General features: G+C 36.9%; 5 protein-coding genes and 1 pseudogene across 8 annotated transcripts; 1 reads left to right on the top strand and 5 right to left on the bottom strand.

Moving 5' to 3' along the window:
* Positions 1 to 66: 66 nt before the first annotated feature.
* Positions 67 to 2,591, bottom strand: LOC119986245 (F-box/kelch-repeat protein At1g57790-like). The gene is made up of 2 exons (XM_038830819.1): positions 1,437 to 2,591; positions 67 to 1,347 (listed from the first exon to the last, which is right to left on the bottom strand). The coding sequence occupies exons 1-2, from the start codon at positions 1,592 to 1,594 to the stop codon at positions 570 to 572; spliced, it is 936 nt and encodes a 311-aa protein (XP_038686747.1). The 5' UTR covers positions 1,595 to 2,591; the 3' UTR covers positions 67 to 569.
* Positions 2,592 to 4,293: 1,702 nt separating this feature from the next.
* LOC119985355 (F-box/kelch-repeat protein At1g57790-like) lies at positions 4,294 to 5,495 on the bottom strand. The gene has a single exon (XM_038829635.1). The coding sequence runs from the start codon at positions 5,461 to 5,463 to the stop codon at positions 4,507 to 4,509; it is 957 nt and encodes a 318-aa protein (XP_038685563.1). The 5' UTR covers positions 5,464 to 5,495; the 3' UTR covers positions 4,294 to 4,506.
* LOC119985356 lies at positions 5,335 to 6,702 on the bottom strand. Its single transcript, XM_038829637.1, has 2 exons — positions 6,333 to 6,702; positions 5,335 to 5,604 (listed from the first exon to the last, which is right to left on the bottom strand). Exons 1-2 carry the CDS (start codon positions 6,700 to 6,702, stop codon positions 5,600 to 5,602), a joined length of 375 nt encoding a protein of 124 aa, XP_038685565.1. The 3' UTR covers positions 5,335 to 5,599.
* A 2,691-nt stretch (positions 6,703 to 9,393) lies between these two features.
* Positions 9,394 to 15,706, bottom strand: LOC119985854 (heat shock 70 kDa protein 16-like). Of its 3 annotated transcripts, none has more exons than XM_038830299.1 (10): positions 15,548 to 15,706; positions 13,913 to 15,249; positions 12,932 to 13,144; positions 11,903 to 11,995; positions 11,632 to 11,790; positions 11,184 to 11,384; positions 10,450 to 10,596; positions 10,213 to 10,341; positions 10,000 to 10,130; positions 9,394 to 9,817 (listed from the first exon to the last, which is right to left on the bottom strand). In XM_038830299.1, exons 2-10 carry the CDS (start codon positions 15,080 to 15,082, stop codon positions 9,739 to 9,741), a joined length of 2,322 nt encoding a protein of 773 aa, XP_038686227.1. In that variant the 5' UTR covers positions 15,083 to 15,249; positions 15,548 to 15,706; the 3' UTR covers positions 9,394 to 9,738. The 3 variants fall into 3 exon arrangements, with proteins under 3 accessions (XP_038686227.1, XP_038686225.1, XP_038686226.1); XM_038830297.1 differs by having other exon boundaries at positions 13,913 to 15,372; positions 15,548 to 15,705; XM_038830298.1 differs by having other exon boundaries at positions 13,913 to 15,366; positions 15,548 to 15,703.
* An 869-nt stretch (positions 15,707 to 16,575) lies between these two features.
* LOC119984975 lies at positions 16,576 to 21,911 on the top strand. Of its 2 annotated transcripts, XM_038829114.1 has the most exons (4): positions 16,585 to 16,705; positions 17,034 to 17,070; positions 20,246 to 21,373; positions 21,460 to 21,911. In XM_038829114.1, the coding sequence occupies exons 3-4, from the start codon at positions 20,297 to 20,299 to the stop codon at positions 21,598 to 21,600; spliced, it is 1,218 nt and encodes a 405-aa protein (XP_038685042.1). In that variant the 5' UTR covers positions 16,585 to 16,705; positions 17,034 to 17,070; positions 20,246 to 20,296; the 3' UTR covers positions 21,601 to 21,911. The 2 variants fall into 2 exon arrangements, with proteins under 2 accessions (XP_038685043.1, XP_038685042.1); XM_038829115.1 differs by lacking the exon at positions 17,034 to 17,070 and having other exon boundaries at positions 16,576 to 16,705.
* A 242-nt stretch (positions 21,912 to 22,153) lies between these two features.
* On the bottom strand, positions 22,154 to 27,658 carry LOC119985845 (annotated as a pseudogene).
* Between the last annotated feature and the right edge of the window lie 5 nt (positions 27,659 to 27,663).

The raw sequence follows: 27,663 nt of genomic DNA on the forward strand, positions 1-27,663 counted from the left end.
TGCCACCTCAAATTATATTCTTGTATAAATTGTAAGGCTAAAGGTAAACTAAAAAACAACTTGGATTGAAAATCAACACTACCATTGCTTACATATTCAGAAATTTTAAGTCCAGCATAATTGCAGAATTCTCCTAATAATAATAACTTCTAAATAACAAAACAGTTCATGAGAAAAAGAAAAGAAAAGGTTAAGACCAGGAAGGTTCAATCCAACCTGAAAATAGTAGCTGTCTTGTATGTTGGTACTCCACTGCATCATCCTTACTACCAAAACAACGATATTTTCCTGTCTCCAAACAATAATAGACAAGAGTATTTGTATCCTTGTGGAAACTTGGAGGGAAGATCTTTCCCCCCATTCTAGTGATCTTTGCCGGTTTCGAAAAAGACGATGATCGATTCAGATACAAAGTATAATGTGTTAACCTCATCACTCTTTCCCAACACATTGTAGCCCCATTCAGTAGAAAAACCTTAATCCATTTCTCCTACAGGACCCATAAATACTGATAGCAATCTTCCACCACATTCCAGTAAGAAACTTTGACAGAAAGAGATACAGGGCTGCTAAGGCTTGTCAAGGACTTTCCAGGTATGCCGCTGAGGCCCTAACACCACGAAAATTCCTAAATTCCCATCTCGGCCAAGAACATAAAACCCTCCATCATAAAAAACTACTGGACTAGTATGATTCGTAACAAATTTATCACGATCGTTGTTGAATCGAAATAGAGATCCATACCAGAAGACATGAACTTTAGTCTCATCTAGAGCATGTATTGCCACAACTACGTAGCATTTAGGTGAGAAATCTGAGAAACCCATGCTGGAAAATAAAACAATTGCTTGAGCCAGATCATGTGGCAACCTAATGATGTTTTTTGTCAAAGGATTGTAGAAAGATAATGATTCCATAGCAATATTGTGCATTAGCAACCAACCTTTTCTCGAATACAGGATTTTCGCATCAACTAAGGATTCTGGGATTTTCACGAGATACTTACCTCCAAGTTTTGAATCCACAAAACTATGAGTGCCAGGGTGAGAATTATCTGAAGACATTAGCCATGGCAGTAATGGAGCAGATTTTAAGCTAATAGGAGCTTCTCTCCATTGAATTCGAGGTGCTGCTGATTCACAACTCCTGGAGACAGCGCGGAAATTCATGTAATCAACTACATTGTTGTGGAGAAACCTGATGATGATCTTGAGAAGATCAATTGGAAGGCAACCAAAAGGGTCTTCTCCATCATTTTTCTCGAGTACTGCAACGTTGTTGTCATTGTTCGTTTGAGACTGTCTGGCTTCAACCGAATTCTTTCCGACATCTCTATGATAAATCAACCTTCATGTAGAAAGCCAAAATAATTAAGACAACTGACAACATATGCACATATGCAGATATTGAAAAAGTAAAAAAACAAATGTAATTACCTTATATGAGACGTATAAGGAATAGGTGGATAACATGAATCCGGGATATTCCATACTGCATGAGGAGAAGAAACTGAAACGCTATTCTCTGCAAAGTTGTATGTAAACAGGTAATTTTTCCAAAAGTAATACATAAAACCGCCTCTAATCCCTCCCATTGCGCGACAAGAAATCGAGTATCTTTCACTCAAGAAAAACACTCAATCATCGGCCCTTCTCACCTTCTTCCATCCCATGCTTCCTCGATCCAATTCAAAAGCTTCTACCTCTATAAATTCTTCATCTTTCACTCCACACTTTATAACAATGTAGAAGAGTTCACCACACGACTCCACCAAGTACTCAGAATGATGCTCAGAAATCTTTGGTACATTTGGTAAACCACCACACTCGCTTATGCCAATGTGAGATGGCTTCACAAGCTCAATAGCAACGAAGCCACGCGTGGTCGTTGCAGCATACAACGAACCATCTGAGACAACCGGATTATATAATTTGATCTTTCCGGCTTCCCCGTAGCATACAGATTTCCAATTCTTCTGCCAGAGCCGGCAGTAAACTACCGAAGGAAGTTTATCATCAAACAATAAAACCATGCTATTTGGATCAAGATCAAGATCATCACCTTTGCTGTTTGAAAACAATATAACCTGGCGAATTCTTTGATTTGGCTTCAAGTATAGGTGAGGGAGATCGATCAGTTTCGATGTCGCCGGATTCCAAAGAGTGAAACAGAGGTTGTTCTGGTCGGAAAGAATTAACCATCCATAACAGCACTAAATCTTCTCACACAGCTTGTATAATAAGGCGAAGGTGGTGCCGTGGCGGTGGAGATGTAACCAGTCTCACCATCTTTCCCCGGAAATAGAAGGCAAGTGGTACTATTCTTCACAACTCTTTGCTTCTTCTTCTCGGACCGGCGACTGCCATGTCCATTCCCTCTCCTCCTCTTCATCTTTCCAGTAAACCCAAAGACTAATGCATGCCAAATTAGGGTTTTGGCGTGTTTATTACTTCTTCAATTGAACAAGGACGAGGGTTTAATCAATGGATGCGCCTCCTCACCTAAACAACAGCCTTTTTTGGAAACTTCAAAAATCTTTTTTTTTCTTGTGCCATGAATTAAAGCTCTGACGGTGTGCGACTCTTCCCTCCTTTACCGGTCATCTCCTACGCACTGATTCATTCACCAATCACCACTCTTCCATTGAATTATTGCATTAATTTTACTTTTGTTTTAAATGTTGTTTTTGGGTTTTCATAATGTTTACTCATATAACCAAAGAGCTTTTTTTTTTTTTTTTGCTGCCTCTTTTTTTTTTTTTTTTTTTCTCGATGAAGAGGAAGTCAATATTCTTAATCCATAACTATTGTTTGCTTGAGTATATATCGGTGTAGTTTGGTTTAGTCCGATGGAGTGTGGTGTCTGTAATTTCATTGAGTGGTCCGATGTTATATGATGTTTATAAATTCTTAGGACGGCTTTTGTGACGCTAGATTGAATGTTTGCTATAATGGAATGAAATGTTGACTTATTACTTTTAAAAAAAAAACAGCATTTTTTTAGAAACTTTAAAAATCTTGTTTCTTTCAGTTGAAGACTTGAAGTATTGTATTAATTTTACTTTCGTCTTCTATTTGGTGTATGCATCAACATAGTCCAGTGTGTTTTTCCGTGCATCGGTTTGTCTGTTTTTGATGGCTTATTGGGTAAGTTTAATTCTGTTTTTGGCCATAGTTCCAATTAGTGACTTAATGAATTTATTAGCGAGCTGATCACCCGTTCACATACTTAAAAGGAAATCTCTTTACATTTTACTCCATCATGCACGAAGTGACAATCCACTTCAATATGCTTCGTCCTTTCATGTAACACAGGATTAGAAGCCATGTGGATGGCAGTTTGATTATCACACCACAAATGAGAATCATCTGGCGATTTATACCCCAATTCAACTACATTTGTCTCACATACGTAATTTCACTGGTAGCATAAGTCATATCTCTATATTCCGACTTTGCACTTGAGCGAGAGTGATAATATGTATATTATTGTATCAATCGTAAGACTAAAAACAACTTGAAATGTAGTTTGTTTAGTCTGCTCGAGCATATATCAATGTAGTTTGGTTTAGTCCAGTGGAGTCCGGTGTTTGTAATTTCCTTGTGTGGTCAGTGTTATCCGATGTTTGTAAATTTCTAGGTTGTTTTTGTGGTGCTAGATTGAATGTTTACTATATGAAATGTTGGATTATTACTTGTCAAAAAAAGCCTTTCTTTTTAAGAAACTTCAAAAATCTTTTTTTCTTAAAGTTAAGAGCTGTGTTGTTTCCTGTGTGACTGGTATTGTATTAATTTTACTTTTGTTTTGAATGTGAACCAAAGCATATGCACCCAACTTCAAATCATTTTCTATTCGGTGTATGTATCTACATAGTCCAGTGTGCTTTTTCGTGCGTCGGGTTGTATGGTTTTGATCTTATTGGGCAAGTTTAATTCTGTTTTTTGCCATAGTTCCAATTAGTGACTTAATGAATACATCGACCGTTCACATATTTCAAGGAAATCTCTTTACATTGAACTTTATCATGCATGAAGTGACAATCCACTTCAATATGTTCGTCCTTTCATGAAACACAATATTAGAAGCAATGTGGATGGTAACTTGATTATCACACCACAACTGAGAATCATCTGGTTATTTATATCCCAATTCAACTACAGTTGTCTCACATAAATAATTTCACTGGTAGCATGAGTTATAGCTCTATATTCCGACTCTGCACTTGAGCGAGAGTTATCACATAATGTGTATATTATTGTATAAATAGTAAGGCTAAAAGAAAAAAGAAAAAAGAAAAGAAAAAGAGGACAACTTGGATTGAAATCAACCCTAATGCTCACAAATTCAGAAACATGAATAGCATGTACTTCTAAGTCCAAAATAATAGCAGATTTCTTCTAATAATTACTTCTAAATAACAAAACAATTCATGAAAAAAAAAGAAAAGTTAAGACCAGGAAGGTTCAATCCAACCTGAAAATAGTAGCTGTCTTGTATGCTGGTACTTCACTGCATCATCCTTGCTACCAAAGCAATGATATTTTCCAGTCTCCAAACAATAATAGACCACAGTATTTGTATCATTGTCGAGCCTTGGAAGGAAGATTTTTCCCCCATTCCAGTTATCCACCCTGGTTTCGAAAAAGACGATGGTCGATTCAGATACAGAGTATTGTGTTCCAACCTCGACACTTTGTCCCAACGCATTGTAATGCCATTCAGTGCAAAAACCTTAATCCATTCTCCTACAGGACCCATAAAGACTGATAACAATCTTCCACCACATTCCAATAAGAAACTTTGACAGAAAGAGATGCAGGGCTTCTGAGGCACGGCAAGGACTTTCCAGGTGTATCTTTCAGGCCATAACACCTTGAAAACTCCTAAATTCCCATCTTTGCCAAGAACATAAAACCCTCCCTCATGAAAAACAGGACTATTATGATTCGAAACAAATTTACTGATATCGTTAGTGAATCGATAATTAGACCATCCCCTCCATCCATACCAGAAGACGCGCACTTCAGCCTCATGTAGAGTAATATGTATTGCCACAACTACGTAAGATTTAGATGTTGGTGCGTATGTGAAACCCATGCTCGAAGATAAAACAAATGCTCGAAGCAGATATGGCAACTTAATGATGTCTTTTGTGAATGGATTGTAGAAAGATAATGCATTCCGAGAAATACTGTGCATTAGTAACCAACCTTTTCTCGAATAGAGGATATTTGCATCCACTAAGGATTCTGGGACTTTGACGAGATACTTACCTCCAAGTTTTGGATCCACAAAACTGTGAATGCCAGAGTGATTATCTGGAGACATTAGCCATGGCAGTAATGGAGCAGATTTTAAGCTAATAGGAGCTTCTCTCCATTGAATTAAAGGCGCTGCTGATTCACAACTCCTGCAGATAGCACGGAAATTCATATAATCTACTACATTCTTATTAAGAAACATATAATGATCTTGAGAATATCAATTGGAAGGCGACCAAAAGGATCTTGATCTCCAAGTGCAATGTTGTTGTCATTGTTCGTCTGAGACTGAGACTGTTTGGCTTCAACCGAATTCTTTCCGACATCTCTGTGATCAATCAACCCACATGTGCAAAGCCAAAAGAATCAGACATGAATGATCACACACATAAAAAACAACATATGCAGATACTAAAGGAAAAAAAGTGCAACTGGTGTAATTACGTTATATTAGACTTGTAAGGAATAGCTGGATAACATGAATATGGGATATTCCATACTGCATGGGGGAGAGAAATTGAAACACTATTCTCTGCAAAGTTGTATGTAAACAAGTGAGATTTCCAAAAGTAATACAGAAAACCGCCTCTAATCCCTCCCGTTGCGCGACATGAAATCGCATATCTTTCACTAACGAAAAATACTCGATCATCGACCCTTTTCACCTCCTTCCATCCCATGCTACCTCTACACAATTCAAAAGCTTCTACCTCTATAAATTCTTCATCTTTTTCACCACACTTTACAACAATGCAGAAGAGTTCACCACACGACTCCACCAAGTACTCATGATGATATTTAGAACTTTTTGGTACATTTGGTAAGTCACCACATTCGCTTATGACAATCTGAGACGACTTCACAAGCTCAATTTCAACGAATCGATGATGCTTGGTCGTTGCAGCATACAAAGAACATCTAAGACAACAGGTTTATATAGTTTAATCTTTCCAGCTTCCCAGTATTTTACTGAATTCCAATGCTTCTCCCAAAGCCGGCGGTAAACTACCAAAGGAAGGTTATCATCAAACAATAAAACCATGCTATTTGGGTCAAGATCAAGATCATCACCTTTTCTGTTTGAAAACAAAACAGCCTGCTGAATACTCTGAATTGGCTTCAAAAATAGCTCAGGGAGATCGATCACTTTCGATGTCGCCGGATTCCAAAGAGAGAAACGGAGGTTGCTCTTGTCGGAAAGAATTAACCATCCATAACAGCAATTCCATACCTTCTTATCAGTCAAATCAACACTAAATCTTCTAACACGGCTTCTATAATGAGGCGATGGTGGTGTAGTGGCGGTGGAGATGTAACCAGTCTCACCATTTTTCTTCGGAAATAGAAGCCAATTGGTACTGTTCTGTTGTTGATTCACAACTCTTTGCTTCTTCTTCTTGGACAGGCGGCTGCCATGTCCATTCCCTCTCCTCCTCTTCATCTTTTCTTTTGGTATTAAGTTATTTACTTCTTCTGGGATTGAATTGAACGAGGGTTTAACGGATGGACTGAGCTCTAGAGATTATCTCCTCGCCTAAATAATGATAAATAATGAATTATCACTAACAATTTAATTACAACTCTACTACTGTAAATAAAAAATCTAAATTCATAAACTATTTAAATAATTATTTCAGTCAAATTTTGTCAACTTTTATACATGAGTTTACGAGAACATCAATCATGTTCATCTGTATTTGAATGCGACGCAAGAGTTTATGAGAACACATCAATCACATGTATTGTAAGAAACACCCTAACGATATTCTCACTTACAATCATATTCTTATATTTGGTAAAATTTTACACTGGTTGCTAACTTATCATAACCCCCTTTCTTTATATGGGCTTGGAATCGACAACGGGAGTACTGGGCGGAGTTTTTATATCATAAGGCTAAAATAAAAAAGAATTGTATCAATCCCACTGAAGAAAGGTTAAGAAGATAGAAAAACTATCGTGACATAGCTTGGATTATTAATATAGTATTAGAGAAAAGACTCGATCCATTTGGACATGACCTTTATTCATGTCCCATTGTTGTGCCTTGCATAACCGATCCAACAAGTGCATGAAAGTGTCAAGACTTATAATTCCACATCGAATCGACCTAATCCAACAAAGTGTCATATAAGTTAAGTTCAAGCATCTCAAGCCTAAATACTACAGAGACGGCCCATGAGAAACACAAATTCTTGTCCGCTGGGGTTGCACTCCATCATAGATACTAGTTTAGAACGAATTAAACACAAGTTTGCACAAACTGGATTGAGTATCTAATTATTCTTTCCTGTTATATAACACACATCACTCCTTAATATTCTTAATGGCTTAATGCATGGTCTCCAACATAAAATAAATAAATGGTTAAAAGTCGCACGTAAAACAAACCTTAGAATTATCAACCAGAGTTGGCCTGGTTGGCTATCGATTGGGTTAGACATATGTATACCCAAGTTTTGATTCCAACGGCAAACATAATTCTCTCTAATATTGAAAAAAAAAAAAAAAACAAACCCTAGAATTTCTGTCGGCACCAACAGCCTTTGATCAAGGATTAAAGAAAGACAAGACAGATGGGATGAATTGTAGTAGCCTCATCTTATGAACTTGGACGGGACAGCCCTTCTGAATCAATTGGAAAAAACCCTAGCTCGTCCTTGTTAAACCCTAGAAGAAGACCAAAACCCTAATTTGCATGTAATATTAGTCTTTGGCTTTATTGAAAAGATGAAGAAGATGAGCGGGAATGTTATGATACTGTTTCATTAAGTCTGGAAACGGTGCGTTTCATTGTTAGTCTTTAGTTTGTGGTTTTACACGTGTAGTGTTGGTATTGGTTAGGCCATCATTGGGTCGGTTAATCAGTTACTATAAATACTGATTACTGTGTTGTTTGAGGTACGAATGAATATATGAGAAACTCTTTCTTCTACATTCCTCTGTAATGTTCTATTTCCTCCATTGATCTCATCGTGCTAGGTCAAGGACGTCAGAGGTTTAACAGGGAATGGACATGGCAAAAGAGTTGCTAATACTTGCCTTCTATTTCCGAGCAAAGATGGTGAGAATAGTTATATCTCCATCGCCACGAAACCTCCACCACTGCCTTATTATAGAAGCTGTAGTAGAAGATTTGGTGCTAAGTTGACTGATAAAAAGGTATGGAATTGCTGTTATGGATGGTTAATTCTTTCCGACGAGGACAACCGATGTTTCTCTCTTCGGAATACATGCTCTAGATGATCTGGCTCAAGCAATTGTTTTATCTTCCAGCATAGGTTTCTCATATTCCCCAACATCTAAATCTTATGTAGTTGTGGCAATACATGCTCTAGATGAGGCTAAAGTGAACTTGTTCCGGTATGGATGGAGGGGATGGTCTGAATTTCGATTCAAAAACGATCGCGATAAATTTGTTAAGAATCATACTAGTCCAGTAGTTTGTCATGATGGATGGTTTTATGTTCTTGGCCGAGATGGGAATTTAGGAGCTTTCAAGGTGTTAGGGCCTCAAAGGAACACTTGGAAAGTCCTTGATAAGCCACGGCAGCCCCGCTGCAGCCATATCTGTCAAAGTTTCTTATTGGAATGTGGTGGAACTTTATGAATGGATTAAGGTTTTTCAACTGAATGGGACTACAATGTGTTGGGAAAGAGGGATGAGGTTAACACATTATACTTTGTATCTGAATCGACCATCGTCTTTTTCGATACCAGCGGGGATCACTAGAATGAGGGGAAAAATCTTCCTTCCAAGTCTCCACGATGATACAAATACTGTTGTCCGGTATTCTTTGGAGACCGGAAAATACCATTGTCTTGGTAGTAAGAATGATGCAGTGGAAAACCAGCATACAAGACCGCTACTATTTTGAGGTTGGATTGAACCTTCCTATTTTCATGTTGGATTGAACTTTCCTGTTCTTAATTCTCTCTCTCTTTTTTCATGAATTTTTTTGTTCTCTAGAAGTAATTATTAGAAGAAATCTGCTATTATTCATGTTTCTGAATTTCTGAGCATTAGTGTAGCGTTGATGATTTCAATCCAAGTCGTTTTTATACAAGAAAATATTTATGAGCATTAATATGTGTATATCTATATATATATTACACATATATATACACACGGTTGCATGAACTATATGTCAATCTCTCCAAGTCTATTAAGAGAACTGCATCAATCCCACTGCATTCTTCAGTAATCAAAAGAGATGCTGCATAATTCAGGTAATAATGGGGTCAGCTAGCTCATTTTCTTCAGTACATACAACATGCCAACCCCATAAGATTATTGAAAAACACTACAAGCAACCGAATGATTTTTTTTTTTGTGAGCAAAAAAGAAGCTGAATCTAAACCAAGCTTTTTCTCTGTATAGGGGTTAAGAAGATCCGAAAAAGTATTGTGGAAGATGGTGAATTACAAGTTGTGAATTGATTCCTCTGCTAATGAGTTTGTATTAATGCTCAAGAACCTATTCTTGGTGATCTGATCCTTTCTTGTCCTCTGTATTTGGACGGGAAGCATTGTCTTGCAGTATGTGCTTGCATGTCCTGAAATCCATTCACAAAGAATTAGTGTACTCGTAATAGCAAAACTTACGATCACCAGAACAGTCAGTTACGACTTTTACTGAATACAGAATCAAGCTATTTTGGCAGTAGATATGATAACTCTGGGTGGAACGATGAGACATTGATGCTCTAACGGAAACCATGGCAAGAAAGAAGAGTACCTGTTTAACTCCTCTGCCCTGCTCTTAATCTCACTTGACCAAAGTACCGGATCAGTGTTTTTAGGCAACAAATCTTGTTGTTGACTTTTCTCTCTAAGCCATTGCTCTGCTTTATTACACTCAGTAACAATCTGAAAATGGAAAAGTGTCGGTCAGCGGAAAACATTGCCAAAATTACATGTTACTAGTGTCGTTATCTAATTACTATCGTACCAATTCTCTATCATTGGCAGGGAAGGAATCAACACACATCCGATAATCCACAATGCAGTTCAACAGATATTTCGTAGCCTGTGCTCTCCCTTCTTCATCTTTATATCGGGTCTCGATGGGATCCACCAACTGTAATGAGCCAATAAAACATCAAGCGAGAACATGGAAAGGCAGAGTTATGAAATAAAATTAATGGAGGTGAGTGTCTATACAGAGGGAAAATAAAGGAACAGATACCTTCTTAAGATCTTCCAGTTTTGAAGTGTAAGCATTTTCAGTCTCATCATCTCCATCGTCATAAAGCCAGTCCTCTGTCTCTTGTAGACTCCTAGAGATGCCTTCTCTCTCCCTATCACTTGCAAAGCTCCGCAATGTGTTCAAAAGCTATATACATAGAGACCATTATTACAATGCAGCATAATGAAAGAAGTCACGTACATGTGAAAATAAAACAGTAAACGTGATTGAAGTGTAACGAAAGATGCCTATATAACATGATCAGTCTGTACATATTCTCAAGACCCTAAATGGCAAATGGACATCCATGCAATAACATGAATTGCTTTATTTATTGGTGGCTGATAACAATTCGAGCCTTTGTCCATCATCTTATGAGTTTCAAAGAAAGATTCTTAATTCCAAAACCTCTCTAACTTATTGCCTTGTAATTTCAATATACAAAAATCTAAACCTGAATATCCATGAAAGTAAACAATATTTGTGTCTGGCAGAAATTTTAACGTACTATGGCAGTCACTTAAGGATGTTCCACAATGACTATCAGAGTGGTATGTTAATATTGAAACCCTCAGTTCCACAGAACTGCAGACAAAAGTCCACAAATGCATGAGAAATCCAGCTGGTGTTACAATCAAAGAAGCATTTGAGCAGTTTAATCGAATAAAGAAGCATATTATCAATGTCTTGGGAATATGATATGATTGCTTATGCTTAAAATTCTTAGAGTGCACCTTGTTCCGTGTCTCATAGACATAAGATTCTAAGGAATTCCTTTTATCTTTGGTCTGTTCCATAGCTTGGTCCTGTTGGGCCAACAGACGTTCTTTCTCTCTAGCTTCCGCAAGCTCTGCTTTGGTCATTCCACCATAGATGTTCTCACTGATTGGTAGCTCAAGCCTCCCAGGAGTTTGTTCTTTTATTATATTAGCAGGCTGCACACAATTAAATTTACATCTATTACTGAGCTATTTCCACTAATTTTCCAAAAAAAGTATCATATAGAGCAATGATACTACATACCAAAATGATTCAGAAACTTAGAAAAGTACACTTCCATGGGAAGTGTTTAATTCGATGAGGTTTTAGAACAATCAAAACAATTAATTGTTCTTCTGGTTCCCTTAACATGACAATGGCAGCAAATAAATCATTCAAGAGTTGAGCCTTCAAGAAACTTACAGGGCCTTGAGATAATTTCGACTGCATAGATGCATTATCCTCGTTAGCATTTTCAACTATCATAGATGAATCATCAGAAGCAGACTCAGCCTCCATTTTATGCATTCTTGCATTAGCATTTTCCCTTCCAACAGAGTCATCAGCATGACCTTCTATCAACTGAAGCCAAAATAAGATTGAAAATTTGAAACCACATAGCAAATTCCTCATAAATCCAACGGTGTACCTGAATCACACCCAAATAAAAAAGGAAGAACAGATTCTTACTTACAGTAGCTGACTCAACATCGACAATGCCATGAAGATTTAACTGCACCTTAACTTTAGTCCTTGTCTTTTCGCTATGGGATTGGAAAGGACCAATCTGCATAAACAACAAATAACCAAATTCAGGAGCAAGTGTAGACCAGGCATAAAAGATATATCCAAGTCTATGAAAGGATCATCATAATTATCATTAGAACATTTATCCCAGAAATTTTGGGACTAATTTCTCTATGTAGGCTGATGAACAAATAAATGATCGGTGGACGGAAAAGAGATTAGTTGCCTGCAAACAATGATGAGATACAAATAGCACAAATTCTCTCTCCCTCTCTTCCATTACGTAACATGTGATCAACACTACAGCAGAAAGACACCAAGAAACAATATTCTAACAAGATGAATCTGTGCTTCTCATAGGAGCTCTCAACCCTGGATGACAAAGAAGCATTTCTAAATTATGATTCAGCATCCTTCCTTGCTTTCTATTGATTGTTTAGTGCATAGGCAATTGGCTTTAAAGTTAATTATGCTTCTGTTTTCCTTCAACCTCTATTTTTCAGAAGCAATCATTCATACTGATCTTCTCATACTATCAAGGCCAATGTGACAAAACCCATTTTCACTTTCCTCAGAACACTCTGTTTCATACTGTTTTTTATCTTGTTGACTTCTTCATTAAAGACACTGATCTTAATGGATCTGGGATGAGAACTCGAAATAATTGAAAAGGTTGGTTCCTAAGGCCATCAAGGTACAATTTGTTATCACTTTGCTGTGATTTGATTTTGGTTGTTTCACTCGCCAATGTGAAGTTTATATTAACAAATAAGTTTATATAGAAGAACGTATAGCGTCTATTCATTGCACAACAACAGATATTTGTTGCAAGCACTGCACAACTAATCAAAAGAGCTAAAATAAGAAGGCAAAACAAACTTCAAAATTTTGCGTCTTCATTTCTAGAATAAAGCACAAAGAAAATCTATAAAAAACACATACAAAATAAAAGTAATAGAAGCTCGAGTAGACTTACTGTGAAACGACTAATCTTTTGTGATATGCCACTAGAAAGTTCATTTGGATTACCATAGAATACTTCCAAATGGAGCAAACCACTACGCTGAAATGTTAGAATTTTGACACTTGGAAATGGTTGACCTCTAGGAAACAGTATCCCATCAGGCCCCTTGCAAACTGGAGCATCATCTGATGAGATTCCTATGGAGAAAGGAATAGAATCTTGAACCTGCATAACAAAAATGAATTGCTTACTTTCGCCAAATCTAACAAGCATCAAATAAGAAAATATGTGCCTACATTTGAAAGAACATGCACCAGGTAGAGCCCGATCTTTTACTGATTCCGTGAAGAATCAAGTGAGGTCGCAAAAAAGCACTTGAAAATGACACATTCAAGAGACTGCAAAGATGTTGACTAAAATGGATAGAAACCTTTCTATGGTGTACTAAATAACCAACAAATCTTTCTGGGAACTGCTTCTGCAAATTCACTGCTACAAACTTATCATATGCATTCTCCAAGTTTATAAATACTAAAATGGAGGTCTTTTACCTTCTATCTATATTTTTCTAGAAGTCACATTAATTAAAATATCTCCTCCATTGTGGATCGTCCCAACATAAAACCAAATTGATTTTTGGATATTGTGGATACAGATCTCAATATCTGTTCCACAACTCTTTCCCAAATTTTCAAAGTCGGTGGTATATACTGTAAAATTTATTCTACAATGTCTACCAACAAATGATGTATCTCAATTATTAATTTTTAATCTGGGACCACTGCAACTTACACAAATCAAGAAAAATATAGAAAACTACAACAAGACAAAAGGATGAGCAAAATATCAAGTTCATATGAAAAAAATAGGTTAGTTATGCTTGAGATATATTGACAGTCCAAACATAGACTCAGAAATGTGCAAGAATGTCTAATAATTAATGATCAAAGTGAAAACAGGTAAAAAATAACAACAAAAATTCAAACTACCAACCTCATATTCTCTGACTCGAAAAACTGGACTAAGCATCGCACACTGAAGAGCACATCCACGTGCCACACACTCACTTGCATTCAAAGTTCGGCCAGGTCCTCTTTTGAATAAAGAAGTCAACAATTTGGTTATAGCTGGTATCCTAGACCCTGAACCAACAAGCTCAACAGAATGGATCTTTTCCACAGTTAATCGTGCCTCAGCTAGTGCTTTATTGCAAGGAATACTAATCCTCTCCAGTAATCCAGAAGCCAGCTTCTCAAATTCCTCTCTCTTGATAAAACCTTTAACATCTTTCTCGTCCATCAAACACTCAATATTCAAAGGAGCCTCTGCATTTGCACTCAAAACCTTTTTTAGCTTCTCACATGCTGCCCTTAACCTCACGCATGCCCTGACATTAGAGTACACATCTATATTGTACTGCTCCTTGAATTGTGCCACAAAATAACGAAACAAGACTTCATCAAAGTCTCTCCCTCCCAAGCTTGCATCAAAAGCATGTGAGAGTATCCTCATATGGCCAGCAATAAATGATGCAATGCAGACCTGAGTATCACATTGACCAATGTCAACAAATGCTACATTGGTTGGGCCTGCATTAGAAAAATCTGTTTTGTAAATCCCGTAACTTAGTGCTGTTGCAGTACAGTCATGCATCAGCCTCAAAGGTTTCAATCCAGCAATTGCAGCAGCATGCAAGTATGCACGTCTCTGCAAGTCTGTTAAGTATGACGGAATCCCAATCACACAGTCCACAACAGGCGCTTCTAGATTTTTCTCTGCTATTTCTTTCACATGTGCAAAAAGCATTCCCAAAATCTGCACTGGTGTAAATACCTGTGCCTTGCCCAAGTATTTCAAGTGAATAAGAATGCCACCATCAGGGCCTTCGGAAGTTTCAAATGGTAACATCTTTAGTTCATTTTGAACATCAGGATCCTTGAAATTCCTACCAATCAATCTCTTCAGACCAGATACCGTAGATTTTGGATTCATACTAGCAGAAGCCGCACCAGCAGAACCCAGAAACCGCTGCTTCTCTCCAAAACAGACTACAGATGGTGTTTCACGTTGCGACTCTTCATTCAACAACACATCGATACCACGTTGCTTCACTACTGCAATCACACAGTTTTCATTTCCAATATCCAACCCCACTACACTCATCTTAACCCAGCAGGCAGAAAATCAGATAAAAGCAACAGTCAACAAACAACCCCACCAATAAATAACAGAACCGAATTCACTACTTCTTCCTGCCTTCCAAGTAAAGATTGAAACATGACATTTACAGAGAACCACTGTGATTCATCAAATTCCTTTGCCACCAGACACTAACATGAAATTATTAAATATATAAGCATTCCAGGACAAATGGAGCCGGTGTTTATACCAACTATTACACATACAACGACGGCACTGATGCAGTACTACGTCTTTGTGCAAAATCCCTGCAACTTGAATGAAATCTCCATTCAATTACAAACAAAATGCATGAAAAAGAAGATAAAGAACATTTTTATAACTTAAAAAAATAAATTAAAATCACCCTTTTCTCATCTAAACTAGATAGGACCGGAGCACAAATTGTAGGTCATTCGAAGCATATTAAAGCAAAGAGAATTGCAATACCTGATTAGCAAACGATGGTTCAATGAAGAAAGACAGGCAATTGAGAATGAAAAAACCCTCGAATTGAAGAGGCAGGCAAATATGGCTGAGAGAGAAAATCTCCGAAATGCTCGTCGAAGCAGAAATCAAACAATCCACTTGGCACAATTACAAATTAAGTAGTCTAAAGGGGCTTATGGAAAATAAAATATTTTTCATTTATAGCCCATAGTTTTAAAATATTACGATTTTAGCACTAATGCGAAGCTCTCCGAATATTCTAGATTTGTGCACAAACATATCAAAATAATTTTATTTTTCTATTTTTATAGTAAATAATAATAAAAATAATTCTCGAAATGATTTATGCCAAATTTAGATGGATGATAGCAAATATTCCAATATTTTATAGATTAAGATATTAATTAGAGATTTATTCCCTTTTTGTTTGGTAATGGTATGTCTAGTGGATGAATTATGTGTATGAATTTTAAATAAATTTAACCAATTTGATTATAAATTAATGGGAAAATAGCTCACTTAACAAGAGAAATTACATATATGAAAAATGTATTCACAATCACTAATTAGAATCATGTGGGTAATAGTTTAGTTGGTGGATTTTTTTGGCCCAAAATGTATAGATTTGTTAGGTTCTGAGTTCAATTTTTATTGGGGATAATATTTTTGGAGTCACGTGTCAGACTTTGACCTAACTCATCCTATCGTTAAATGAGAACTTCTATACTCGTGGATTTGACGACTCGTGTTTAAACTTATATTAACTATTCAAATGACAAAATTATATGACATTAAAAAAATATTTACTCTAGTCTTGATTAATAAATATTATGTGTATTATCATATGGGGATGTCTCTATCGAATACTCCAAAGACATGCCCGTTGGAAACAATATGTATGCACAATGTGTCATATTTTAATTAGCCCGTTTCTTACCCTACGGTGACACGGCTGTTAGTATATCAATTGGACCCACAGGCACATTGTTTCTCTCAACCGAAAAAGAAAAAAGAAAAAAAAAGAATTAGTGGAATTTATCACATCATTATCAAGTTTTTTTGGCATGCAACGGAAGCAAATCCAGGTGTGTTACCAAATAAAAGCTCAATCTCAGAAATATAAATTTGTGTCAAGGAAAATGTTTGATGACACAAAAGGTACGCTTCTGTTTTTTCAAATCCCTAAATTTGGTTTTTTTTCAAATCCCTAATTTTTCTTCACTCTTGCTTTGTTCTTGCATGTTGTTGTTGTTGTTACATACAAAAAACCCTGATTTAGATAAGCTGGGTAATGAATAAAGTTGTCATTTTTGAGTTCCAGGGCTGTCCCCTGAATTTAATTTGGTGTAAAGATTCAATCTTTTTTTGATTTTTTTTCATTAGCCAAAAAGGGTTTTAGGGTTCTGCTGAAGTGAAGAGTACTGAATTAATTTTGGGTCTTTTTTGCTTTAGATTGTTAACTATTTTACTGTATTTGCTGTTTCAGGTTTTGTTTTATCTCTATCGTTGCATATCTAAAGCAGGTATACTTGTTATCTTTCTCTATCAATGTAATTTAGATATATGCATACACACTGACATAGTTTACGTATTTGTTAAAATCTTGAATTTAAGTTATATAATGGCTTGTTTTGGTATCCTTCAATCTTACATGAATGTTGTTTTATGTTTTTTATCGATTTGCTACAATTTTTGAGTTTGTCATGATGCAGCTATATAAATTAGACGTCAAGCCTACTTATTGGATAAATTTAGAAATTTGAGTTTTTATCATGGTGAGTTAGTTTACGACAGGAGTAACAGTTTCTATTATTTACATGCAATCTTTTAACCGTTTCAAGGTAAGATATTCGTAATTTAGGTCGGAGGTGGTTTTCCAAAAATGGGATTTATGCATGCTATTTATAGCTTTCATCTTATGTAACTTCTCAAAAAGATTTTGGAAGCTCAAAATTTTAATGATCGTTGATTTTGTTTAGATCTGTTAATATTCTTTTTATAATATATAATTCTTGTAGGATCTTACATTGTGTTCACTCTTTCTCATGTTGTCACTAGCCCTACTGATGGATGAGAGAGAACATACCAATTTTGGCAATTTTCAAGAAGTCATGTTCGTTAAACCAATAGGCAAAAATAAATGGATAGCCTAATTTATTTCATCTGACTTGAAAAACTTAAAGAGATACTATTTTGCGAGAAGGTGTAAGTTGGTGGAGTCTGTGTGTATGGTAACTCTCTGTTCTATGAATCTGCCTTTAGGCCCATATCTGTGTTCCTACTTGAAAAGGGTTTGGTGTTGTCATGTTTAGCATTTATGGATGTTAAATTGTTGGCGGTTGATTCGCTGTCTTGAAAGTCCATTAAAGCCAACTTTTCAATTTAAATTCCATGTATATGTCTACTCAATAAGTCAGAATAACCACACTGTTAACCAATTATTAGAAATTTGACCTAAACAATTTGAAATAATGAATAGTTGAGTATTTATTTTTGAAGACGATGAGATCTGGATGTTTAGAGACATATATAATGTTGAAATCTGTGCCACGCAATTTCTTAACAAGATCAGCGTTTGTTATAAATTACCTATGGTTATTGCTGTAATTCTTTACCAATGGTTATTGCTGTAGTTCTTTCTCTACCATAATTTGGTACATAGGCTACAGGTTATTGAGAACCTGTGCATACACCTTGTTAGCATATGATCTTGAATCATTGTAATTGTTTGTTATGGATTCATTTTGAAGAACCATCCTTCTGAGTTGTTTAATTCTCATTCTGAGTGGTTATATGTGGTTAGTATATATTAGATCTATTATAAATGCCACTCGACCTGTGGGGAAAGGCAAATGAAAAACTAGGAATAGGGATACCAAACATAGGTGGTGGTATTTATATAATAATTTGATCCTGGTTTGTGCTAATTAGTCTTCATTAGTGATATATTGTGCTTATCTTGTTAACCATGCATAAGGACGTGACCTACTTTTCTTTATTGTGTTCTTTTTGCTGATAATTGCTAAAGAAGTATTAGTTGTTTGTTAGATCTCCGTGTATACTATCAGATTTTGGGAATGTTTGCAGTATCATGTTCACATATGACATACCGCATATGTCTTGAGTAGAAGTTGAGCATATTTTGTTATGGATAGTGCATTGGTGGAGGTTCTTTGTTGGATGAGAGAAACAAATCAGTGACGAGAGATTTAAGTGTGTTACACGTGATATTAGAATATTTATCATCGTTATCATCCAAGCCTTTATCCCAAAAGTTTGGGGGTCAGCTACATGAGTTTATGAGAAAATCAATTGGAATCCACTACGTATATTCGTTTCCGCCATTTATTTCTATATAAGATCATACTTTTATCAATTTCTATTGAATTCATATTCTTTCTAACTACTTCAAGTCATGTCTTTTTAGGTCTTCCTCTTTGCTTCCTACTCTCTCTTATACAAATTCTCTAGATTCTCCTCACCGTCGCATTGCTATCTCTACGTTGTACATACTCATAATATCTTAAACAATTTTCTCACAACTTATCTTCAATTGGTGCTACTCCCACCTTATATCTAATAATCTCATTTCTTATCCTATCATTCCTCGTGTGGCCACACATCCAACGAAGCATGCCAAAAAAGGGGTTTTGTGTATCAATTAGGATGGACATAGATTCTTCTGCCTATCCGAAGTGTTAGAATGATCCTAAATATCTTACCTTATTGCATTGCCTAATAGGGATGTCGCCTACTAGCCTAAGTCATTCCAATCGGGGATACTTGACTTGAAGATAAAATTTGAGGTGGCAAAAATAAAAAACTTACCGCGAGTCATTGATATCTCACTCTAATAATCTACAAGTAAAAATGGATCTAAAGTGTCTTTTCTGTTTTAGTTATAGGAATTATAAACGTACTACCCTATTAAGGCTGAGTTATTCCACAAAAATATTGAGCTTGGGGGTGGTGGTTTTTTTGTTGGTCATATACTTCTAAATTCTACGCTTTACATGATAAATGTCCTTCCATTTATAACCTCTGTTGTTAAATGCATACATCTCTGGCCATCCATTACTCCAGACTTTGGCATTTGAAGGCTGTTTGAAGGTTTACTAATAATCATGAATGTTGAGTGATATGAAATACTAACATGTTGCAAATTTCAAGGGATTGGCCTTCTTCATGGACTGATAGGGTTTATTCTTTTATATTTCTCTTGGTAGATGCACACACAGTTCTGCTTGGAAATGCCTTTTAATTTAGCCCTTGTATTTGTAAGTTGGAATTATAATGTGAAATGGAATTATTTGCTTCTGAAATTAATTGACACACGGGGAAGAAATTACCCGAAGTTAAATAGACTGCGTTAGAAAACATATTTCATCATTTTAGAGAAGAGGGATCTTTAGGATGTTTCTAAAAATTTGCATATGGTGAAGGCTAGAAGTTCATGCCGTTGCCTGGTTTAGTGTGGGACAAGTACAAGAGAAGGACTGAGAATGACTTGAATTATCATAGAATGTTAAGAGGAAATCACGCACTACATTAGTTTATGATTAGTGATATTATCTTGTGATTGATTTATCAAGGAATTAGAGTTCTAGGAAGTTAGCTGTGAGATTCACACAGAATTCAAATATATTATGATATAGCATTACTTCTATCCATTCAAATGACATGCTTTTATTACTGTAGGTAAGCGTAATTAAGATCAAAGGAAATCGAGTGACTTCTTAAGTGGAGAAGATGAGCCAACCCAATGAAGGGAACAATGATAATGCTTTAGTGGAATTCCGTGTTAAGCGGAAACGTGGCCGTCCACGTAAATTTCCAAGGCAAGATCCAGACAATAGAGATAATGCCAATGGCCAAAGGGGTCATAGTTCGAATCATGGGGCGAATTCTAGTGTCCCTCCTGGATTTGATGGTGTGAATGGAAGTCACCCCCATCAAACAAATACAGTCAGCAATGCAAATTTTCCCATGGTGGGTCAGGAAGTTCATGGTGCTGTTGAGGGAGTATTTGATGGTGGATTTCTGATTGGAGTTAGGGTTGAGAATTCTGCAACCATTTTTAGAGGTGCTGTTTTTATACCTGGACATTATGTGCCTGTTTCACAGGAAAATGATGTGGCACCAAATCTTCCCATGATTAGAAGAAATGAAGTTTCTTCCCCATTACTACCCAGTGTCTATAATCCTCGCTCCCACAAGAGAAATCGAGCTGCGAACCATTACTCTGCGAACCAAGTGGATTCATTGCTCCAAACTGGTCTTCCACGGATTCCAAAAAGCTACATAGTGCCTGTCGTGCTCCAACCTGCTAAGATATCCAATGGAGTGCCACTTACCAACGAAACATCTCCTATGGAGACTCTACCGGCTCGTTTATCCACCAAAGCAATGCAGGTGCTAGAAGCTGATTATCCATCTAATGAATCAACACCCTGTAACCGGCCACCCACTCATCTTCAAGGTAGCCACCAGGAGACGTCGAAAGGTAATCAAAGTGAAAGTTGTCAACCCCTTTCAGAAGGGCTTCATGGGTCTGAAGCCGAGTCAATGATGCCTTTTGAAGAAGTACTTACTGAAGTACGTGAGAGAGTTGAAGCCCCGTCACATTCTGAAGAAAATAGTAGCAACCTAGCTAGTAACTTGCTTGTTAAAGGTTCCGGCCATTACGTGGAAGATCAAGGCGATAACAAGGTTCCACTGCGCCAATTTGAGCCTCTGCAAGCTGTTTGGCCCAGTCAGAATCTCTCTGCAATTTCAACTGAACCTTCAAAAGAAGGGAGACCTGGAAAATTCGATGAGTTGTTGAAGGTGAAGCCTGACTATCTTGAACCACAATTTATATAATACCCCTTGAGATTTATTACCGATAAACTGACTCCCTATGCTTTAAACAGGTTATACAAGAGCAAACGAGGGAACATGAACTAAGTACCAAGAAGGCTCCCGCATCTAGGCCAAAACTAAATGTGGTGAGAAGCACAGAAAATATGGCAAAAGAAGGCTTTGTCCATGATTTTGATATCAATGAACTTTGAACACCAAAGTATCTGACGGGTAATCTATTCTGGCAGTACCGGTTAGTTAACATCCAGGGCAATCGGGTGCGATTAAACAGTTGTCTATAAAATTTTGTTTCTTAAAATAGGGAAGCCATAGGAACTCTTTAGTTAGATCTTTTGTTCTACGGTGTTAGTCAGTTAGGACCAATCTCATCTCATCTCATCATCTTAATATAGTCATGGTTGGAAGGCTAGCTTGTGGTTGAATCGGACCACAGCTGCTTTTATGTTCTTCTTGTTGCCTAAATTACATTCCCTTGTATTTTGAGGTTGCTGTTCTCTTGCTTCTTGTTGCTTGCATTTTTATTTTGGTGGTGGTTTTATTGTCTTGAAAGCTCAAGTAATGCAGAATGAGTTTTCACCGGATTAGGGTTTATGGGCCTCAATTTGACTTGAGAATTAGAATCAAGGTGGAAGTTCTTACTCTCTTACTCTCATACAGGTGTTTTAGTTCATATTAGCCTATTAGGTGATGTATGATGGAGAATGAATCCTGCACAAGATAATTAGATTTAGCAACACCGTGACAGGAGCTCAGAAGGTGATTTACATAACAAGGATTAATAGAGCCACAATATCCCTACAATATCCATACAGCTGTTGATAGTAACTAATTATAGCCTTCAACAACCAATCGTTCACACAGGAAAATACAGGGCTTGATTTATCACAACATCCAAAGCCCTCGTCAAAATGAAAAAGAAAAAAGATCAAACACAAGCTCTAAACAAGCCCTCATCAGATACAGAAGCAGAAAGTGGCCTAAATTGAATTGGACAAACTAGCCAATCCCCTGGGACTTCGTTCAGTCGAGCGACAGAAAACCATATCACTGCACAAAGCATAAACAAAATCAACACCAGAATTCAGGTAATTCGCTTAGATAAATATATATATATATATATATATATATATATATATATATATATATTTATATTTATATCAGTCATATCCGAAGCTATGAGGAGGGCCAACCGGCATAATTCAACAAATCTTACCAGATGCATGAGAGAAGTTATATAAGTAAAAATCAGTCTCTCAAACATGATTACAAGTTTTCTCATACAAGATGTCAAAAAATTTTGGGGTTTGGATCACTAATTACCTGCTGCGGCTGTTGGTAAGTCCCAGGTTGCTGGTAATTACCATATCCAGGATAGCCACCGTAATACATGTTAGGGTCTTGAGGAGGTGGAGCATATCCATAGGCATCATATCCTTGTGTATATCCGTAGCATCCACCACCACCACCATACTGGGACTGATCCGGCTGAGCCTTAAATTCCAATAGGTAAATCAAATAGTTGGATTGCCAGACAACAGTAGGTAATAGAAAGGAAGTTGGTGAATAGAGATGACTACAAACCTGTTTGTTCGAAGGACTGTGCCCCCATGAAAGTCGAATGTTTTGCCCTCCTAATGTGGCTCCGTTCAGCATTGATAATGCTTGCTCCGCACAAGCTCTGACATAAATCATACACAGCAAAAGAGCATGATAGGAGGTACATGGATAGGAAAAGAAGAAACATCAAACTTATGCCACATGTAGGTTTACCTGTTCGCAAATTGAACAAAACCACAACGCTTTCCTGGGGGATTTTCACATGAACTAGCTCACCATATTGGGAAAATACAGATTTCAAAATGTCATCTGTAACACCAGAATCCAAACCCCCAACAAATATCTGCAATCAACACTAGCAGGATTAATTGGGTGCAGAAAGAAACAGGACAGTAAAACAAACTACCCACAGTTGTATTATTTGGATCATTTTCACCCTGACTTCCTTGAGCACTCTGGTATGTGGCTGCAGAGGAAAAACACATGTGAACCAATATATAACAAGCAAATGTCAAAAATAACCAGGCAGATTATAGATTGACTAAAATATTTCCAAGTTTCCATCTCAAAGCCTACCTTATGGTTCATAACCTGCCCCAATATAACAAAGATCAATTTATACAACACTAGCATGCATACAATCAAATTCAACAAAACAAAAACCACAAGTTACTGCAATCTTTTTTTTTATTGGACAAGTTACTGCAATCTTCATACAATCATAACCCTCACCGACCCTCATAGGATACAAGAGTTTCAAAAACCGACACATAAAAGTTCCCAAAAAAGAAGAGCATAAGCAATAAGGTATCATCCACAATCAGCTTCTATAACTACCACAAGACCATTTCCTCTAAAGATATCGTTTTGGAAATCAGCAATCAACCAGCATATAACTAAATTGATTCGATAGTTGAGTTGAACATATATCAGTATCAGGTAGACAAAACATACAGCAAGAATAAATATTAGGAATCCGAATGATTTTCTTGAAGTTATGAAGATGTTAGATATATAACCATCAGAGATTATAGCATACAAGCATAAAAGTACCTCTAGTGAGCTGCATGCTTAAAATGACGAACATCATAAATGAATTGGGGGACAAAAGAACAGTACATCAAGGCACTTGAAAAGGCATAATTATGACACATCATGCACAGCTTCATGTGCAGTAACAAAATCCCAGAAAATATTCGAGACCACCTATTGTAATGGTGTATGAGGCTTTCCTCTGCTACATTAAGGAAAAAAAGCAGATAAGAGACTATGTTCCCTTTATGAAGGTGTATGGTAAATTCTTCAATTAATTTCTTTAATGGGAAACAACTGTTTCCATCACCTAAACAATAAGAACACATAACATGTAACATTTCTATTAAACAGCACGACTCTGACATTCATTGTTTTGGTCAACTCTTTGATTAAATTTTTTGAGGTTATACATCTAAAAATGTTAATGATTAAACTATATTTTCTCCATTGATAGGATTATCTTGTTTTACTCTTCTGAAAATATAAAGAGGGCATATAATACACCCTGAATTGAGAAGCTGTTCAACAAACCAATTGAGTTAACATCAAGAAAACCAACCATCCGAGATTCAATTTTCTAACTTAAACAAATACACCAATCACCAAAATCCAAGCCCATATCTGTACGGAACGATATCATGATAAGATATAGCAGTCGCTTCTCTGGGAAGAAATCATTCTTGTTCCCAATGTCCTAAGACAGGTTACGCAACAAATAACGCATGGGGTAAAAATCTCTAATAAAACATTAAAAATATAAATGTGGAAAAAAATTCGGAATGCAAAAAGAGAATTCCATTTAAGGAACCAAATAGGTTCAAACAGTATACAGAACATAGAACTCTTCAAGGATATACACTTCCAGAATAAAAATATTAAATTACTGCACTACCCAACTCCTACAATGGCTAGCATGTTCTTTTCTTTTTTCCTTTTTTTTTTTTAAATTTTCCCTTCATAACAAGGGAATCTAACAACTACCTCCTTAAGCATGGTTATGGTAACTCAATATTGAGTTTGGTAGGGCTACAAACAAACACTGCATTCAACAAGATATTCTTAAATCTAGTGGATTGAAATGAATCTAATACTCAGACCAAGGCTCTTATATCTAACAAGAGAAATCCTAACAGGCGGCAAATCATGAAAGCTACGAAAATTACGACAATGGAAATGAAAGATCACCTATATACAGATACGAAAGGAAGTCTAATCAAAGAATGGCCAAAAGAACAGCAAATGATAACATGACTACAAACAACAATTTTTACACCTTCAAGCAGTCACCAGCACTTATTGCCTCCAATATCGTACACAATTCTTTCTGGAAAATTGAAAGGACGCTTTAACACACAATTTTTTTGGAGAACTTGTGACAACGCGAATTTAGTACAAGGGAGCTGAAGTATGAAGAACTAGAAATTTATGTTGACGTCTATAATAAATAAACAAGGAACGGAAATATGTTAATGTGGAAAAAGGAACAAATTTAGATGGACTTAAAATGCTTCATACGTAAGAATTAGGAAATTAAGCTCGAGTGGCAAAAGAAAGCCACAAAAACTTAAAAATGCTTGTGACATAAACAAAATAACTGACCTAAAATGAGGCCACGCGCTAAAGTGGGATCATTTCAGCTGAAATCAGTTCAGGCCCCCCATAATGAGAGCCTCTCGGTTTCCTGCTTTAAGACAACATGAGTTTTATATAAGCTTTTGCATGTTTTAACATAATCAAATGTGCCCAAGTTTAGAAACATAATTACGGGAAGGAAATGAAGGTAACAACTGGAAGGACTGTAAATTCCGGCCTATCTTCAAGTGTATAACTGAGAATACGTCAATCCTAGAACCCCTTTTGATAACTCACACTCCAAACCAATTTATGTGAAACCAACATTACTGCTTCCACAGTAAGAATACAAAAACAAAACATAAGCATCAAGCATATGCGTCTATGAAAATACTAAGCAGCAGCCATAACACCAACGGCCAACCAACTTTAAAGCATACCTTTCTGAAGCTGCTGGGTACCCATTGGCTTCTTAGTGGCAGCTGGCCCAAACCGCATTGCCCTGCTAGAGCAAAATATCCCATTCATCTCAGTCATAGCACGCAGTTGCTCACTTTCATCACCAAATCTGACAAACCCATAGCCCTTGGATCGACCAGTAGTCCTATCTGTGACAACTTTTGCACCCTTCACTGCTATGTAGACAGCTTTAAATGTCTCTTGTATGGTCATTACCATCATCCTGACGCCTCTCACCAGCACCGAGAGTGGCCCAGTTAAGTCGGAAATTCTGCTGAGTGCTTGGCATTGGAGTGCCGTTGTATGTCTGCAAAATTTGCTCTGCTGCAGCACGAGATGCAAACTCAATGACACCATAACCCTCTGGGAAACCTGTTAGCTTATTACGAATAATCTTTGCCGACAACACCTGTGAAGCGGTCACTAATGGGTGAGAAACAGCAATGCACAGAGGAAAGTGAACACATTAGTAGAACACAACTGATTAGATAGCATCTCCAACCAGTGTACAGATATTATTTACGCAACAATCCAGACATTTTAAAAAACCAGATGATCATTCTGCATGCCACGATAACCTTTCAAATTTCAAAATCTTCTACTAAAAAAACTACTTAAACATAAAAGCACCCAGAAAAATAAATGTAGAAAATACATCTAGAACTGCATGTATCTATAAAAAAACCACATCTATAAAGTCCCTGACTAACTCATACAAAATAAACTACTCGTCACTTCTCTTGCCAATAAGCCTGTGCAAGGGCAGTAAACATCCAAAATATGAACAGAGAGAACAACTGGAAAAACAAAAATTTATTTTCTTTTCCAGAAAACCATAAGATGTTGCCCAAGGTTTAATTTATTTTTGTCATTCAGTATGTAATAGCGAATCAAAGAATCTCAAAAAATTGTTATATTCCTAGAAAACCTGTATACTTCTCCATACATTCTCTGACCACCAGCTAAAGTAAACATGGGTCCTTGCAAACAAGTGACACCTAACACACAAAATTTTACATTTTCCTATAAACCCAATTAATATTGCTCCAAACCCACATATTGATAATGCAAGAAGAACGCAAACTACGCAAATCTCGCCTATCTAACATCAATATAATCAAATTCTAGTATATATAACCTCGCCAGAGGTGAAGCAGTTCATGAGGTAGCTTTCTTCCATCTACTGCTGCAAGTCATCGATCTACAACGTCTTGATCTCGCCAACACCGTCAGCACTCTGTGTAGCGCCATACTGCTGCACGTGCGATTGTGAAATAGGCGGCGGCACGGACTGCGGGGTCCACCCTCCACCCTACGGGTGGTGGCACCGGTTGCTGAGGGTCCGGTGGCATCATCATCCACTGCTGCTGCTGTGCATACTGCTGTGCATACTGCTGCGCTTGCTGATCCGCCCCAATCTGAGGCGGCAGTGCCATCGGCCGAGTGGCAACCCCGTTTGGTTGTTGCATCATCTTTGGGACCTTAAAGAGATTAGATAGTCGGAACAGTGAAAAACAATTGGAAGATCTGAATGCCCTGACCAGACGGGCTCTGGATTATGGTGGAGAGGGTTGTTCTTTAGAACACGAAGACCGCTTTATATACATAGATATACTGTCCGGGTAGACGTG

This window comes from Tripterygium wilfordii, chromosome 19 (genome assembly GCF_013401445.1).
Source record: "Tripterygium wilfordii isolate XIE 37 chromosome 19, ASM1340144v1, whole genome shotgun sequence".
Lineage (NCBI taxonomy): Eukaryota > Viridiplantae > Streptophyta > Magnoliopsida > Celastrales > Celastraceae > Tripterygium > Tripterygium wilfordii.